The sequence below is a fragment of the Muntiacus reevesi genome, chromosome 1 (assembly GCF_963930625.1).
Source record: "Muntiacus reevesi chromosome 1, mMunRee1.1, whole genome shotgun sequence".
Classification (NCBI taxonomy): Eukaryota; Metazoa; Chordata; class Mammalia; order Artiodactyla; family Cervidae; genus Muntiacus; species Muntiacus reevesi.
The window spans coordinates 154,609,842-154,626,671 of NC_089249.1; the positions used below are offsets into that span (position 1 = coordinate 154,609,842).

The 16,830-nt window shown below is 47.4% G+C and overlaps 1 protein-coding gene across 1 annotated transcript; it reads left to right on the forward strand.

Annotated features, from left to right (window-relative positions):
- The first annotated feature begins 440 nt into the window (after positions 1-440).
- Positions 441-3,375, forward strand: DMRTA2 (DMRT like family A2). The gene is made up of 2 exons (XM_065929107.1): positions 441-996; positions 2,324-3,375. The coding sequence occupies exons 1-2, from the start codon at positions 441-443 to the stop codon at positions 3,373-3,375; spliced, it is 1,608 nt and encodes a 535-aa protein (XP_065785179.1).
- Positions 3,376-16,830: the final 13,455 nt, after the last annotated feature.

Consider the following 16,830-nt stretch of genomic DNA (forward strand, 5'->3'; position numbering starts at 1 on the left):
CAGTCTAATTGTTGGGTCAAATTTTTCTCTCTAATCCGAGTCCCATCAAACAAACATTCTTCTCTACCCGACTAGCCTCAGTTATGCTAAAGTTTGGGGGTATTTTTTTAAAAAGAACCCACGTTACACTCATCTGAACCAGTGACTTTCAAACTTTTTTCCCCAGCGGAACAACTGATTCAAATGAAATCTACACACAGTGCATAAATGAGTTATAAGAAGAACTCTGAAGGGAGTGGGGTGAAGGAGCTGGGCATTTACAAGGAGGCTCCAAAGCAACTCCTCCCAGCAATTTGGTAACTGCTAGCCAAACTGTCCGCTGCCGAAATGCCCCTCTCTAAACCTAGATTCCTCAAGGGTGCGCTTTAGCTTAATGCACCATGCGCTCCTCACCGCAAGTTTCTCCTCTCTTCCCATGTTCTTCCACGCCAGGTCCTGCCATGGAGCTGCGCTCTGAGCTGCCCAGCGTACCCGGCGCGGCGACGGCGGCGGCGACAGCGACGGGGCCGCCCGTGGCTTCGGTGGCGTCTGTGGCAGCGGCGGCGGCGGCGGCCGCTTCGCTACCGGTGAGCGTGGCGGGCGGCTTGCTACGGGCGCCGCCGCTGCTGTTGCGGGCTACGGAGAAGTACCCGCGGACGCCCAAGTGCGCGCGCTGCCGCAACCACGGCGTGGTGTCTGCGCTCAAGGGCCACAAGCGCTACTGCCGCTGGAAGGACTGCCTGTGCGCCAAGTGCACGCTCATCGCAGAGCGCCAGCGCGTCATGGCGGCGCAGGTGGCGCTGCGCAGGCAGCAGGCGCAGGAAGAGAACGAGGCGCGCGAGTTACAGCTGCTCTACGGCACCGCCGAGGGCCTGGCGCTGGCCGCCGCCAATGGCATCATCCCGCCGCGACCGGCCTACGAGGTCTTTGGCTCCGTGTGCGCAGCCGACGGCGGGGGGCCGGGAGCTGGAGCGCCCGCGGGGGCCGGGGGCGGCGCCGCGGGCGCGGGGAGCTCAGGTGAGGAGAAGGGAGCAGGGACGGGTCCAGGGGTGCGAGGCCTTAGGGACTTAATCTCGGTACTGAAAGAGTAGAATCCCGTTCTCCAAATGCCCCAACTGCTGGAGTTGGCCGCGCACCCAGCTCCTAATTTGGGGCACAAACACACAAAACTCTCCTTTCTCCCCTTTCTGAAGCACTTGCACTTTATTCCTTTCTCCCACCCCAGGCCCCAAGTAAAGCTTTTAATCTTAACGCCTCTACCGAAACGCAGGGATGTCCCAGCTTCCTTGGTTAGTTCACTGGGTCATCTCCCGAGCGCGAAAACCCACGCGTCTTATCTTTTCCTTCTTTCTGCGCTTCTCCACACGCCGCAGATTACCCACCCCACCCCCAATCCCCCCACCCCCGCCCTCGCCCCGCTCCTTCCCAACTCTTCAGAAATCCCACTGTCTCCAAATCTCCTCCCCCGCCCCGCTTCGTTTATTCTAGGTATTGAAGACACCGAATTCCTTTTCCACCCTGGAGTCCCCCGGGCGAGATTCCTTTTCTTCTGTTCCCAGGGTTCCCTGATTAACCGCCCTGCTCCTTTTTTCCAGCTTCTTTCCTCACTCTTCTCCCTTTTCTCAGAGTATGCGCTCTCTCCCTTCTCTCAATCCCGTTTCCTTTTTCCCCTCTATCCCCTGTCCTGCCCTACTCTTTTTGAGACTCCTTAGGCTGTTTTGGTAGGGCTGGGAATTAGGCCAGTGGGGGTCTTAGCCTCCAGCTTGGGAGGGAAGAACTTCTTAGCTCTTGATTTTGGAGAGGATGGATTAGAAACAGAGGCTCTACTTTTGCCTGTAGAGAGGTTTGGGATCTTATGAACGCCCAAGGCACCTCCCCTTACAGGCTATGCTGCCCAGGTACCAGAGAGCACCCGGGACTGGGTTGGCTCTTGGAATCACAGGGATAGAGTGAGGCCTTCTATACAGCGTGGTGGTACAGGTGTGACATGTGTTGGCTGCTTTTTGAACTTCGGGTCAGGCCACTTCTCCAGAGCAGAGCAAGACTAGGAAGAGTGAAGATGTTAGGCACAGTCGTAGGAAGAGGGTCCCTGGACATTGAGTTTACAGCGCATAGGTCGTTGGGGTCTGGGTACAGAAAGAGTGTGCTCTAACAGCCTGGAAAGAGAGCTAGGGCTCTAGGAGTTCAGAGGGGAAGGAATGCTGGAGCAAAAAGACGGGCTTTGGAGGCCGATGGTCGTGGGGCTCAGAGGGAAAGGAAGCTGGGATCCGAAGGGCTCAGGTGCCACAGGGTGCGGTGATTTCCGTGCTAACCCCTCCTTACATACCCCTTTCTCCCCTCCTAGAGGCCAAGTTACAGAAGTTTGACTTGTTCCCCAAGACGCTGCTTCAGGCAGGCCGCCCAGGCAGCCCGCAGCCGCAGCCGGGAAAGCCCTTGTCACCCGACGGCGCGGACTCGGGTCCTGGGACATCGTCCCCAGAGGTGCGGCCGGGCTCAGGCTCGGAGAACGGCGACGGCGAGTCCTTTTCGGGGTCACCCCTGGCCCGGGCCTCCAAAGAGGCAGGTGGCAGCTGCCCAGGCAGTGCCGGCCCCGGAGGTGGCGGCGAGGAGGACAGCCCGGGATCCGCCAGCCCTTTGGGTTCAGAATCCGGTTCCGAGGCCGACAAAGAAGAGGCGGAGGCCTCGCCCGCGCCAGGGCTGGGCGGGGGCCCCGGTCCACGGCAGCGGACGCCGCTGGACATCTTGACGCGCGTCTTCCCGGGCCACAGGCGGGGCGTCCTGGAGCTGGTGTTGCAGGGCTGCGGCGGCGACGTGGTGCAGGCCATCGAGCAGGTGCTCAACCACCACCGCGGAGGCCTGGCGGCCGGCCTCGGCCCCACCGTGCCCCCAGACAAGGCCGCAGTGGGGGCGGTGGGCGCCGCGGACGACGCGTGGCCAGGCCGCGTGGACGCCGCGGCCGCCGGGGGCCCGGGGCTCCCCGCGCCGCTGCAGGCGGGCCCCGCCGCACCTCCGCACCACAGACCTTTGCTGGCCGGCGCCATGGCGCCCGGAGCTCTGGGCTCGCTGAGCAGCCGCTCGGCCTTCTCGCCACTGCAGCCCAACGCCAGTCACTTCGGCGCCGACGCCGGCGCCTACCCGCTGGGCGCGCCGCTCGGCCTCAGCCCCCTGCGCCTGGCCTACTCGGCGGCGGCGGCGCACAGCCGCGGCCTGGCCTTCATGGCTCCCTACTCCACCGCTGGCCTGGTACCCACCCTCGGCTTCCGCCCGCCCATGGACTACGCCTTCAGCGATCTCATGCGCGACCGCTCGGCCGCCGCCGCTGCCGTGCACAAGGAGCCGACCTATGGCAGCGGCCTGTACGGGCCCATGGTCAACGGCGCCCCTGAGAAGCAGTAGGGCGAGCGGCCCCGAGCCTGTCGGCCCCCAAACAGGGACCAGCCTGGTCCTCGCGGGCCGCCGGCCAGTCCTCGCCTGGTGCGCGCTCTGCGCCCCGGCTAGGGTACTCTCGCTCCATGGTGGTTTTCAGTTTTGTTTTGGACAGTAGGTGGGGAGTGAGGAGCAGCTTCGGGTGCAGATATTCTCGGAGGGGATGCGCCGCCCAGATCCTCGACCCCGATGCCCTCATCAAGGCTCCCCAGCCCTTCGAAAGGCCAGGAATTCTTGCGAATTCAGAGGCTGCAGCCGCCGCGCCAGCTCCTGCCTCTCCCGTCTCTATGCTCGTCCCACCTGCCCACGCTCGCAAATGGATGGCAGGATAGTCTGTCTTATGTGTCTCCCCTTTCCTTAAAAAAGTTTAAATATTCTCTCTAACAAATATAAATTTAGGATGTATAAATCTCTTGGCACTGAGTCGAGTCTTTGGGACACACATATATATCGATATCAATTGTAAAAAAAAAAAAAGGAAACAAATTCTAAGGTGCACTTTCCTCGTTGCGGTATTTGTCGCTCTCTTTGTTGCTTATGCCGATAAGCATGGGTTTCCTTGGTGCAGTGTGAGTTTTTATATATGTATAAATCTATATATAAACTATACATATATATACAAGCCAGTGTATAATGTTATAAAATGGAATTCTAAGTTATTAATTGTAATCTGTAGGTGACTTCGGTATTAACGTGAAAAATATTCAAAAACAAGCAAAAAAAAGGACAAAACGGAAAAAATTAGACTATGCGCGCTTTGTACTTATCAGGTTTTATAGATGAAATATATCGTAAACTCGAGAAGAATCCTGCCCACCCGCCCCTCTTGCCTGCGGCGGGTCTCTCGCTAAGGAACGGTCAAGGTGCGCTCGAAAGCAGGAGCGGAGTGACGTGTGACTGAGCCAGAGCCGCCCGCTAGAGCCCATCCCTGCCTCCCCGGACTCGCCAAACACCTCGGCCGAAGGGCCGGCAGCGGGAAACGCTGCCGCAGTGACTGGCTCACTTTGTGCTTTCCTTTGCATAGACATGAGCTAGAAATAAATGTTATTTTCTAAGAAAACAACACCGAATTCCGTCCCGCTTCTCGGGCAGCCGGGTTGAAAAATCTTAATTTCTCGCGGGAGCCGCGGTGCCCGGGAGAAGCTCAGCCGAGGTCCGGCGGGTGCTACGACCCTCGGGGGTGCTGGACGAGGAGACTTCCAGCCGCGCCCGGGAGAGGCGTGCGCTCAGCCCTCCAGGAGGAGTGGCGCCCGCTGCTCGCGTGGGACCTGGTGTCCCTCCAGCTCCCGCTCGGGCGGGCGGCGGGGGTCGCCTGGCCAGTGCTGTCTGTTCCTGGAATCCTGCGAGGCTGGCAGAGCGGCTCCTGTTCTCCTTTGGGCGCAGATCTGGGCGCCCACTGCGCGCCTCCCTGCTGGGTTTTGGAACGAACCGCAGCCGAGGCACAACCAGGCGACTGGGGCGGGAAGGCTAAGACCGTGTTCCGTCAGAGGCCTGGGAGTTATTTGGGGGGTGGTGGGGTGGCGGGGTGCTGCCTTCGCCCTAGGCAGTGTAATCTGGGAGCGGCAGTGAGGACGCGCTTTCCAGCCCGACCTCAATCCTCACTCCGCACACCTTTTTCCTTCCCTGCTTTAGCGGAGCGGAGGAAATTGGCGGCTCCGGGCCGACCCCCTCCTCCGGCCTCCCGCGTCCCTCCAGCTCCCAGCTGGGTGACTGCCCCTCTCCGAGAAACCGGGCGCGCCCCTCCCCTAGGCTGGGCCGGCGGCTTCCCAAGGTAAACTTCTGGGGCCGACTCGAGTTCCGCCAGGCGGTGAAACTTAATAGCAGGACAAGAAAACGGTTTAATAAAGAAGGGCTTTAATAGGGAACTAATTTGATTGAGTTGCCTAATTCCACTTTAATTGGAAAGGGGTTTCGCTGTTTGGTTATAAAGTGAGAGAGTGAGGGAGAGCTGGAAGTGGGGGGCGGTGAGAAGGAGCGAGAGCAGAAAGATGGGGCAAGAGAGAGATCGCTCGAGACAGGCAATGAAGATAAGGAAAGGAGAGAGGGGAAAAAGAAAAGAGAGGAAAGAGTTACCTAGGAAGTAGAGAGGAAGGCGGGAGAAAGTGAGCCGAGCTTCTAGAAGTGTGAACTTGCTGTGTTTCAACGCTGCGCTCTCCTGCCTCCCAACTCCAGGTTTTCGGATGCCTCGAGGTCTCTCTCATTCCGGGTTCCAGCCACCCTCCTCAGCATCTGCCCTCATCCCACTCGAGGTGAACTTAAGATCGGCCTAGATCTCCTGGTTTCAGGAAGGATCTGTATTGGTGCTCTGAAGTTTTTGGTTCCTGATGGTCCTCAAGCCAGGCCTAGGGAGGCTGCCTAGGGGCCCGTGTTACCCATTCTCTAAAATACCTAGAACTTCGTAGATTCCAAGGTCATTGTTTTAGTTCATCCTCACAGGCAAATCATCAGGAAACTGAGATCGAGTGGTTCAGGGACTTGTCCACCCATCCGGGGACCTTGGATCTCGTTTCCTTTCCATTTTCCCTCTCCTCCTCCTCTCTTTAAGCGGTCTCGGCTGACCGACGGTGGGGACTCCGGAAATCGCGCTCCTGTGTACACACGCGGCCCAGAGAGGAGAAACGACTGGCTCCAGCGCCCAGAGAGGCCGCGGGGCCTCCGTTAGGTTCGAACGTCCTCTTTTCATAGAGCTCAGAACGGTTCTCAGGCGGTGGAAGTTAGAGGGGGTGGGGTAGTGGGGTTCCAAGGTTCTGCTTCTCGCTCTTCCGATGGAAACCCAGGGAAGTCAGTCACGGCCTCGGCGCCTGGCGAAGGCCTACATCTTTGGCGCTCCAGACTCCACGGCCCACTGAGCAGTCAGGAAGACTAAACAGTGACCCTTTCAGGGTCGGACATCTGCGAGGAGCCCAGGAAGCTCAAGCCAGGTTGCTACGTTGCACCGGTGGGAGTGGCGGGGGTGGGTGAGGAGGCACCTCGGATTCAGGGAGCTTCCTCGGTGGGCTGGAGGGGGCTGGGGCCTGAGGTCGCTGGGATCCGCATTGGGGAAGAGCTTGGGATTCTCGAGTTGGGCGGTGCTCTCTCCCCTGATGGAGAGGACAAAAATGGGAGCATAACTTCTTTTCTCTCGGGAGGGGAAAATGGGACATGAGTTCCCTTCTTGATCTGTACTGGCCGTTTATTTCCAAACCCTCCTCGAAGCCTGCTGGAGCCGACCCTGGGCTGGACTGCCTTGCGGGAAACACCACTGAAATAGTAGTCTTTAAAAATTGTCTCCCTCTTCCAGCCCAACAGCAGCAGCTCCATGGCTGTGTGCCAGAACCTGTACTAAGCAAGTTACCTGCACTAAGCAAGGACCCTGCGGGGGTGGGGCAGGTGAGGAAGGGCCAAGAGCTGGGATCCAGGCTGTCGTTGGCCAGGGGTATTCATTCACAGATCACTGAAGTCAGCAAGTATTTACTCAGTGCTTACCGAGTGTAAAACCCAGTGCAAGACAGGTGCCATCCTTACCCAATAAAAATTGTGTTGGGAGCCAGGAGACAACTAAGCAGGCAAGGAGGATGTGCTGACCAGTGCCAAGGAGGTCTGCCAGGGGGGTCAGGGGGGTCTGCCAATGAAAGGCAAGCTAGGAAAGGTGCTTCACCTGAGTTTGCTTCTCAGTTAAACAGGGCTGTGGTAGCCCATGCCACGTTGAGTGCTGTGAGGATTAAATGAGATACTGTGCAGAAAGCTCTTAGCTCTGTCAGTACTCACTGCTCAGTTCCTACTCACTAGGCTTCTGTTATTGTAATTCTCAGATTCTTCGGTATGAGTATGGATGTTGTCCCAATTCACAGAGGAGGAAATGGCTCAGAGGGATCGAGTGGGTGGGACAAATTCAGCTTATAAATTCTCTAAAGTGTCATGAGTTATGGGAGACATCCTGCCCAGGGCAAGGGGCCACAGAGAAAGGTCATCAGATTGAAGAGAGTGGGTTGTGGAGATGCTTCTGAGATGGGGGAAGGCTGCAACTGGGTTCCAAGGAGCTTGATGAGGGGCAGCATTGCAATTCATGGAAGGAAATTGGTGAGGGAGGGAGTGAAGTGGCCCTCTAAAGGAGCAGGTGGAGAGGAAAGAGTTGGGGGCAGGCTGTGATTAGAGGTTAGAGGTTAGGTCATGGAGATCCTTGAACTCCAGTCTGAGCAGTCTGGCTTTCAGAGTGTGGGAACTGGTGGACACTGATAGCAGAGCCTGGTGAGATTTGCATTTGTATTGGATAGCCTAGGGCTTTCCTGGTGGCTCAGGCAGTAAAGAGTCCACCTGCAATACAGGAGACCCGAATTCCATCCCTGTGTTGGGAAGATTCAACCTTTGTTGGGAAGATCTGGATTGGATAGGTTGTTAGGAGGAGGGCTGAGGAGGAGCTGTGAGAGATGTTAGCACCAAAAATGACTAGTGGGAGCAGGAACAGGGAGAGAGAGGCTGACTGCAGTCTGAGTCTGAGCCAGACTCTCCACTGGTGATCCAGTGTGGGGAGTAAGCCGAGAGGAGAGCTCATGCTGATTTGCAGATGTCTGGGCTGGGTGACTCACTGAGGGTGATACTCAGAATGTGGGCTTCTGAAACAGAGGCAAGGTTGGAGGGTGAGGAACACTTTTTCAATATTCAAACTACAGACTTGGAAGGACTTATACGGCCTCTGGGAATGGACACCAAAATGGTAGAGTCAACATTTGAGTGGCCGCAGGGCCTTGGGAGGATGAATGGGTCAGCACTACCTTTCCCCCCACCCCATAGGACACAGGACTCTCTTAGGAGAGGCCATGGACCAGGGAAGCGTGTCAAGATCCCAGACATTGGAAGTTCTGCCTCTCACCATTTTTGTTCATGCCAAGAAGCCCGGCATATTCAAATTATTCTCTTAAAACTTTGCACCCTTTAAAGGTCATTGTCCTGGGGCAGGACCCTGGGCAGTCAGTCCTGGATCTAGTGTGACACAATGGAGCTTAAAACTTAAACTTTGAGACTCTTCACCTGTGCATGTTCTTTCCAAGGTCTTGCCTTTTGTGCACATAGTTAAGTGGCTGCTTTGTCTTAAAGTTTCAGGCTCCATTAAAAATTCTATCTGCTACTGCACAACACTGGTCACACCTTCTGGTTTCCTGTTTCTGTTAATTATTGCTGCATAGCAAATGCCCCCAAATTTAGTGACTTAGAACAGTAATCATTTTATTACCTCATAATTTTGTGGGTCAGGAATTTGGACAGGACATGGGCTTCCCTGGTGGCTCAGGGGGTAAAGAATCTGCCTTTAATGCCGGAGACCTGGATTCACTCCCTGGGTTGGGAAGATCCCCTGGAGGAGGGCATGGCAACTCACTCTGGTATTCTTGTCTGGAGTATCCCCATGGACAGAGGAGCCTGGTGAGTTACAGTCCATGGGGTGGCAAAGAGTCACAGACAACTGAGCGACTAAGCACAGCACATACATCTCAGCTTGGAATTCTTCCGTGGCCTCCGGTAAAAATATGCGGTGTCTTTTGTTTTATTTTATTGGGCTTCCCTGATGACTCAGCGGGTAGAGAATCTACCTGCAATGCAGTAGACACCAGAGTCATTAGTTCGATCCCTGGGTCCAGAAGATTCCCTGGAGAAGGAAATGGCAACCTACTCTAGTATTCTTGCTTGGGAAATCCCATGGACAGGGGAACCTGACAGGCTACAGTCCAAAGGGTCGCAAAGAGTTAGACACGACTGAGCGACTAAGCACATGGCTGGATCGTTCTAAAAACTGTCCCATACAGTGCTGATGGAGATCCCTTAGTGGTATTTAGCTGGTGGACGTGTTGGTCTGGAGGGTAACAGCTTCAGTCACACGTCTGGTGCCTTTGCATGGCTGGCAGGAAGGCTGGGCTCAGCTGGAGCATTGATTGGAGCACCTACCTGCAGCCCTTTGTCATGGTGGCCTCAGGGTATCAGACCTCTTACGTGTTGATTCAGGGTTCCAAGAGCAGGTATTTCAGTGAACAAAGTGAAAGCTATGTGGCCCTTTACAATCTAGCCTTACAGATCAAGGAATGTAACAAGACTCTACTAATGCAAGTGACTGACCCCCAAGTCACACTAACTTAAAGAGAGATAATTGACATCCTCCTTGAAACCAGTCCTCAGTTACCAAGGCTTGTGCAGGATATAGAGCCTCTGGAAAACCAAGCTTTCAGGACAGTTGAATGTCTATTTTAGCCCTACTAGTTTTTGTTTTAACATTTTAGGGTAGGAGCTATATAAAACATGCTACTTGCTTTTCCGTTTTCGTTTCCAAGGGACACTGAAGTACTCTAAACTTTCTCTGATTCAAACTCATCTCAGGATATACCATGATCCGACCATGGGGTCTAATTGCAAAGAGGGTTCATTGGCTCAGGGACGAAGAGACTCAACATTTCTGGGATTTTCTGGTGCACTTTTATTTTGAAAACCTTTTATTATGAAATATTTCAAGCATTTAATAAAGTTGAGAGAAGAATATGATAAATCTTTACATATTCATCACAGAACTTTACTAATTACTAGCATTTGCCATATTTGTTTGGTCTGAATTTTTCTTTGAAGTATTTAAAAATAAATAACTGACATTGTAAAGTTCCATTGTGAAATACTTCAGTGTGCATTTCTAAAGCATGAGACATTTTCTTACAGAACTGCAGTATTGTTAATACACTATCAATAATAAAAATAATTCCCTTTTATAATCTAATACTCAATATGTATTAAGATTTACCCAATTACCCCATTGGGGATAGACTTACTTGTTTGTTTAAGTGGTAAAGAGTGGCACTAGTGGTAAAGACCCTGCTTGCCAACGCAGAAAACATAAGACACCTGGATTGAATCCCTGAATCAGGAAGATCCCCTGGAGGAAGGCATGGTGACCCACTCTACTGTTTTTGCCTGGAGAAACCCCATGGACAGAAGGGCCTGGTGGGCTAAGTCCATAGGGTTGCAAAGAGTCAGATGTGACTAAACATGTGTGCACATACATATAACATATAACTTACTGATTGTTTGAACCAGGATTTGATCATCTATAGCAGATCCTGTCAGAGTCCCACTTATATCCCTTGGACCTTTTAGTTCACTTATTTCCAGCTTCCAGAAACAGTTTCTCTATGTGTAAGGGCTTTAAGTTCAGAATTACAGAAGCAAGTGGCACACCAGGGTTGGGGTAGTGAGAGCCTTTTCTCCAGAGTAGGCAGTGAGTGGGTGGGTACATGATTTGTAGAGAGTTTAAAACAATAATAATACTGACAAGTTGATCAGCCTTTTAAATTATCACCAGAGCCCAGAAATTCTGAAAAATGTCAGAAAGAAAATATTACTTACCTCAAAAAAGTTGTTGGTGGTCAAAATCCTAAACAAACCTTGCAGTGACTGTGTGTGTATACAGATAGATACACACATGTATATTCATGTATTTCTTTCTTATGTAAAATTTTTTATTTTTATAATTTTTTAATATTTGACTGTTCTGTGGTACATTGCTATGTGGTGGAACGCACAAATAGATTTGCATAAACACCATCACAGTCAGGATTCAGAGCATCTCCATCAGCCCAGAAAACTGCCCATGCTGCTCCTTTATGATCAAACCTTTTCCTCAACCTCCAGCCCTTGGCCCCCACTCTTCTCTGTCCTTACAGTTCCTTCTTTTCCAGAGTGTTATATAGATGAATCATATGGTATGTGGCCTCTTCAGATTGGCTTCTTTCACTCACCATAATGCCTTTAAGGTTCAACCAAGTCGTTGCATATGCCAGTAGTTTATTCGTATTTATTGCTGCATAGTATCAAATTAAATGGATGTACTATAGTTTGCTAATCCACTCAATGTTGAAAGACTTTTGGATTCATTTTTGGTGATTATGAATGGATGAATGGAACTGCTATAAACTATGAACAGTCTTTTGCGTGATTGCAAGTTTTCATTTGTCCAGGGTAAATACTTGGAAGTATGATTGCCAAGTCATATGGTGAGTGTATGTCTAACTTTATATTGTCAGAGGGGTATAACCATTTTACATTCTCACCAGCAACATATGAGAGTTGCTGCATCATCACTCTTGCTTTGTCTGGCTCATTTTTTTTTTTTAAGCCTTTCTGCAGCACGCCAGGCTTCACCGTAGTGTAGTGGTATCTTACTGTGGTTTTGATTTGCATTTCCCTAATGACTGATGACCTTAAGCACCTTTTCATGTATTTATATTTTATCCATATATATCTTTGCTGAGTTGTCTGTTCAAATATTTTGCCCAGTTTTTTAAAAGTTGAGTTGTTTTCTAACAATTGTATATTTTTAAATAATAGCTTTTTGAGAGATCATTCATGTACCATACAACTCACTTTTTAAAGTGTACAATTCAGCGGTTTCTAGTGTATTCCCATAGTTATGAAAACATTACCATAATCAATTTTATAATATTTTCATCATCCCCCAAAAAAACTCTATACTCATTAACAGTCACTACCCATTTGCCCTAAACGCTCCAATTCTACATAGCTACTAATTTACTTTCTGCCTATAAATTTGTCTGTTTTGGAAAATTTACAAAAATGGAATCATACAATGTTTGGTCTTTTGTGTCTGGCTTCTTTCACTTAGTATAATGTTTTTGAGGTTCATTGTAGCATAGATAAATATGTCCTTCCTTTTTACTGCTGAATAATATTCCATCAAATGAATATACCACATCTGTTTATCCATTCATCTGTTGATGGACATTAGAGTTGCTTCCTGTTCAGTTCGGTCCCTCAGTCATGTCTGACTATTTGCAACCCCATGGACTGCAGCACGCCAGGCTTCCCTGTCCATCACCAGCTCCCAGAGCTTTCTCAAATTCATGTCCATCGAGTTGGTGATGCCATCCAACCATCTCATCCTCTGTCCTCCCCTTCTCTTCCTGCCTTCAGTCTTTCCCAGCTTGAGGGTCTTTTCCAGTTAGTCAGTTCTTCGCATCAGGTGGCCAAAGTATTGGAGTTTCAACTTCAGCATCAGTCCTTCCAATGAATATTTAGGACTGATTTCCTTTAGGACTGACTGGTTTGATCTCCTTGCAGTCCAAAGGACTCTCAAGAATCTTCTCCAACACCACAGTTCAAAATCATCAATTCTTCGGCGCTCAGCTTTCTTTTTTTTTTTTTTTTTTTTTTAATTTTTTTAACTTTCTTTATGGTCCAACTCTCTCATCCATACATGACTATTGGAAAAACCATAGCACTGACTACACAGACATTTGTCAGCAAAATAACATGTCTGCTTTTTAATATGCTGTCTAGGTTTGTCATAGCTTTTCTTCCAAGGAGCAAGTGTCTTTTAATTTCATGGCTGCATCTGGTCCCATCACTTCATGGCAAATAGATGGGAAAACAATGGAAACAGAGACACACTTTATTTTCTTGAGCTTCAGAATCACTGCAGATGGTGACTGCAGCCATGAAATTAAGAGTTGCTTCCACTTTGTGGCTATTGTGAATAAGGCTGCTATGAACATTTGTGTACAAGTTTTTCTGTGAATATACATTTTCATTTCTCTTGATTAGATACCTAGTAGCAGAATTGCTAGATCATAGCTCTTCATTCAACTTTTTGAGGAGCTGCCAAACTGTTTTCCACAGCCACTGCACCATTTTACAATCCTACCAGCATTGCATTAGGGTTTCAGTTTCTCCACATCCTTGACAACACTTGTTATTATCTGTTTTCTTTTTTTTTATTTTGGCCACCCTAGTGGGTGTGAAAGTGGTATGTCATTGTGGTTTTGATTTTCATATTCCTGATGACTAATAATATTGAGCATCTTTCATATGCATTTTGGTCATCTGTATATCACCTTTGTAGAAATGTCTGTTCAAGTACTTCACTCATTTTAAAATTGGGTTGTCCATTTGCTATTGAGTTGTAAAAATTCTTTATATATCCGAGATACGGCCCCTTATCAGCTAGATGATTTACAAGTATTTTTGCCCATTGTAGTGTTATTTTTTCACTTTCTTGACAGTGTCTTTTGTAGCACAAGTTTTTAATTTTGATAAGGGATAACTCATCTGTTTTTTTCTTTGCTGTTTGTGTTTTGGGTATTATATTTAAGAAATACTGCCTAAACTAAGATGATGAAAATTTACACTTTTATTTACTTCAAAGAGTTTTATGGTTTTCACTCTTACATTGAGTCTTTGATCCACTTTAAGTTAATTTTTGTTTATGTTTGAGATAATGGTCCTAATTTATTCTTTTGCATGCATGAGTGCTAAGTTGCTTCAGTCGTGTCCAACTCTTTGCAACCCTATGGACTATAGCCCATCAGACTCCTCTGTCCGTGGGATTTTCCAGGCAAGAATACTGGAGGCGGTTGCCATGCCCTCATCCAGGGGATCTTCCTGACCCAGGGATCAAACTGGTGTCTCTTCTGTCTCTTGCATTGGCAGGGGTGTTCTTTACCACTAGTGCCACCTGGGAAGCCCATTCTTTTGCATGTGGATATCTAATTGTCCCAATCCTGTTGAAAAGACCTTTCTTCCTCCCACAGAATTATCTTGGCATGCTTGTCAAAACTCAGCCATAAATGTGAGGGCTTACTTTGGACTCTCAGCTCTGTTCTGTTGATATGTCTATCTTTATGTCAGTACCACGCAGTCTTGATTATTGCAGTTTTGTAATAAGTTTTGAAATTGCAAAGTGTGAGTCTTTCACTTTCGTTGTCTTTTTCTAGTTTGTGTTTCTTGAATTTTCATATAAATTTTAGGATTAACTTGTCAATTTCTACAAAGAAGCCAGAAAATTGATGTGGATTATGTTGAATATGTTAGATTAATTTGATCATTCCCATCATAAAAATATTAAGTCTTCTGACTGATGAACATGGGATATCTTTCTGTTTATTTGGGTCTTCTAAAATTACTTTCAACAATGTTTTGTAGTTTCTAAGAAATTAGTTTTGAACTTATTCTGTTAAACTTATTCCTAAGTATTTTATTATTTTAATGTTATTGTAAATGAAATTGCTTTCTTAATTTCATTTTTGGATTGTATATAGTGTATAGAAGTGCAATTGATTTTTGTATATTAATTTTGTATCCTGCACCCTTGTTGACTCATTTATTGGTTCTAATAGATTTTTGTAGTCAGTTCCTCAGACTATTCTATACAAGGTTATGTCATCTGTAAACAGATAGTTTTACTTCTTCATTTCCAATGTAGATGCCTTTCATTTCACTTTGTTGCCTAATTTCCCTGGTTAGAATCTCCAACAAAATGTTGGATAGAGCCACAAGGCTGGCCATTCCTGTTTCATCCTTCATCTTTCCTTCATTGTTAATTACAGCCTTGTGTGCTCAGTCGCTCAGTCGTGTCCGACTCTTTTCGACCCCATGGGCTGTAGCCTGTCAGCCTCCTCGTGGGGATTTGCCAGGCAAGAATACTGGAGTGAGTTGCCATGCTCTTCTCCAGGGGATCTTCCCAACCCGGGGATTGAATCCAAGTATCCCACACTGCAGGAAGATTCTTTACCATCTGAGCCATCAGGGAAGCCCAAATACAATGTTAGCTGTGCATTTTTGGTAGATTTCCTAATTAGGTTGAGAAAACACCCTTCGTTCCCTAGTTTGTTGGGTGTTTTTATTGTGAAGGGGTGTTGAATTTTGTCAGATGCTTTTAATGCATAAATTGAAATAATCATATGGTTTTATTATTTATTCTGTTAATTATTATATTAATCAATTTTTTAATTTTAAAACAACCTTATATTCTTGGGGGTAAATCCCACTTGGTCATGGTGTATAATCTTTTTTTGTATGTTGTTGGATTCAGCCCATTTTATTGAAAAATTTTGCATCATTTTCATAAGGAATTTCAGGCTGTAGTTTTCTTGTGATGTCTTTGTCTGATTTTAGTATCAAGGTAATATTAGTTTCATAGGAAACTAATAAGTTGGAGAATATTGTGCCCTCTTTTATTTTTTGGAAGTCTGTGAAGAATTGATATTGATTCTTCCTTAAACATTTGGTAGAATTCATCAGTGAAACAACATGGGCCTGGATTTTTCTTTGAGGGTAGTTTATTGATTACTAACTTGATCTCTTAACTTGTAATTAATCTATTGAAATTTTCTGTTACTTCTTGTGTCAATTTCAGTGTTCATTTCATTGAAGTTATCTAATTTGTTAGTACATAATTGTTTACAATATTCCCTTATAATCCTTTAAAAGAATTCTGTAAGGCCAGTAGCAATGCCCTTCTTTCATTTTAGATTTTAGTAATTTGAGTCTTTTTCCTCAATCTTTAGTTTTTTTCTTGGCTAGTCTAGCTAAAAGATTGTCAACTCTATTTATCTTCAAAATAATGTATAATTTTAATTTTCATGTTGTTTTTCTATGTTCTATTTCATTAATTTTCACTCTAATCTTTATTATTTCCTTTCTCTACTTGCCTTGGGTTTGGTTTGTTCTTTTTATTATTGAATGTTGAGGATTTGTTTTTATACATTCTTAAACATAAAAACTCTTAAAACTTAAAATTCAACATTCAAAAAACTAAGATCATGGCATACAGTCCCATCACTTCATGGCAAATAGAAGGGGGAAAAGTGGAAGCAGTGACAGATTTTGTTTTCTTTGGCTCCAAAATCACTGTGGACGGTGACTGCAGCCATGAAATTAAAAGACCTTTGCTCCTATGACAAATCCAGACAGCATATTAAAAAACAGAGACATCCATCACTTTGCTGACAAAGATCTATATAGTCAAAGCTATGGTTTTTCCAGTAGTCATATATGGATGTGAGAGTTGGACCATAAAGAATGCCGAGCACCAAAGAATTGATGCTTTCGAACTGTGGTGCTAGAGAAGACTCTTGAGAGTCCCTTGGACTGCAAGATCTAACCAGTCAGTCCTAAAGGGTATCAATCTGAATATTAATTGGAAAGACTGATGCTGAAGCTCCAATACTTTGGCCACCTGATGTGAAGAGCTAACTCATTGGAAAAGACCATAATGCCGGGAAAGATTGAAGGTGAAAGGAGAAGGGGATGACAGAGGATAAGATGGTTAAGTAGCATCGCTGACTCAATGGACATGAATTTGAGCAAACTCTGGGAGATAGTGAAGGACAGGGAAGCCTGGTGTGCTGCAGTCCATGGGGTCACAAAGAGTTGTATACAACTTAGCGACTGAACAAGACTGAGCATTTGTTTTTGTATGTTTTGGATACAAGTCCTTTGTTGGATATACTTAATTTGCAAGTATCTTCTTTCAGTCTGTACCTTATCTTTTCATTCTCTTAACAGTACCTTCCACAGAGAAAAGTTTCAATTTCTCATTAAGTTCAAGTTATCAATTTTTAAAGAATTGTTTTTGGGGTATCATATCTACAAACTGTTTGCTTAAAGTCATAAAGATTT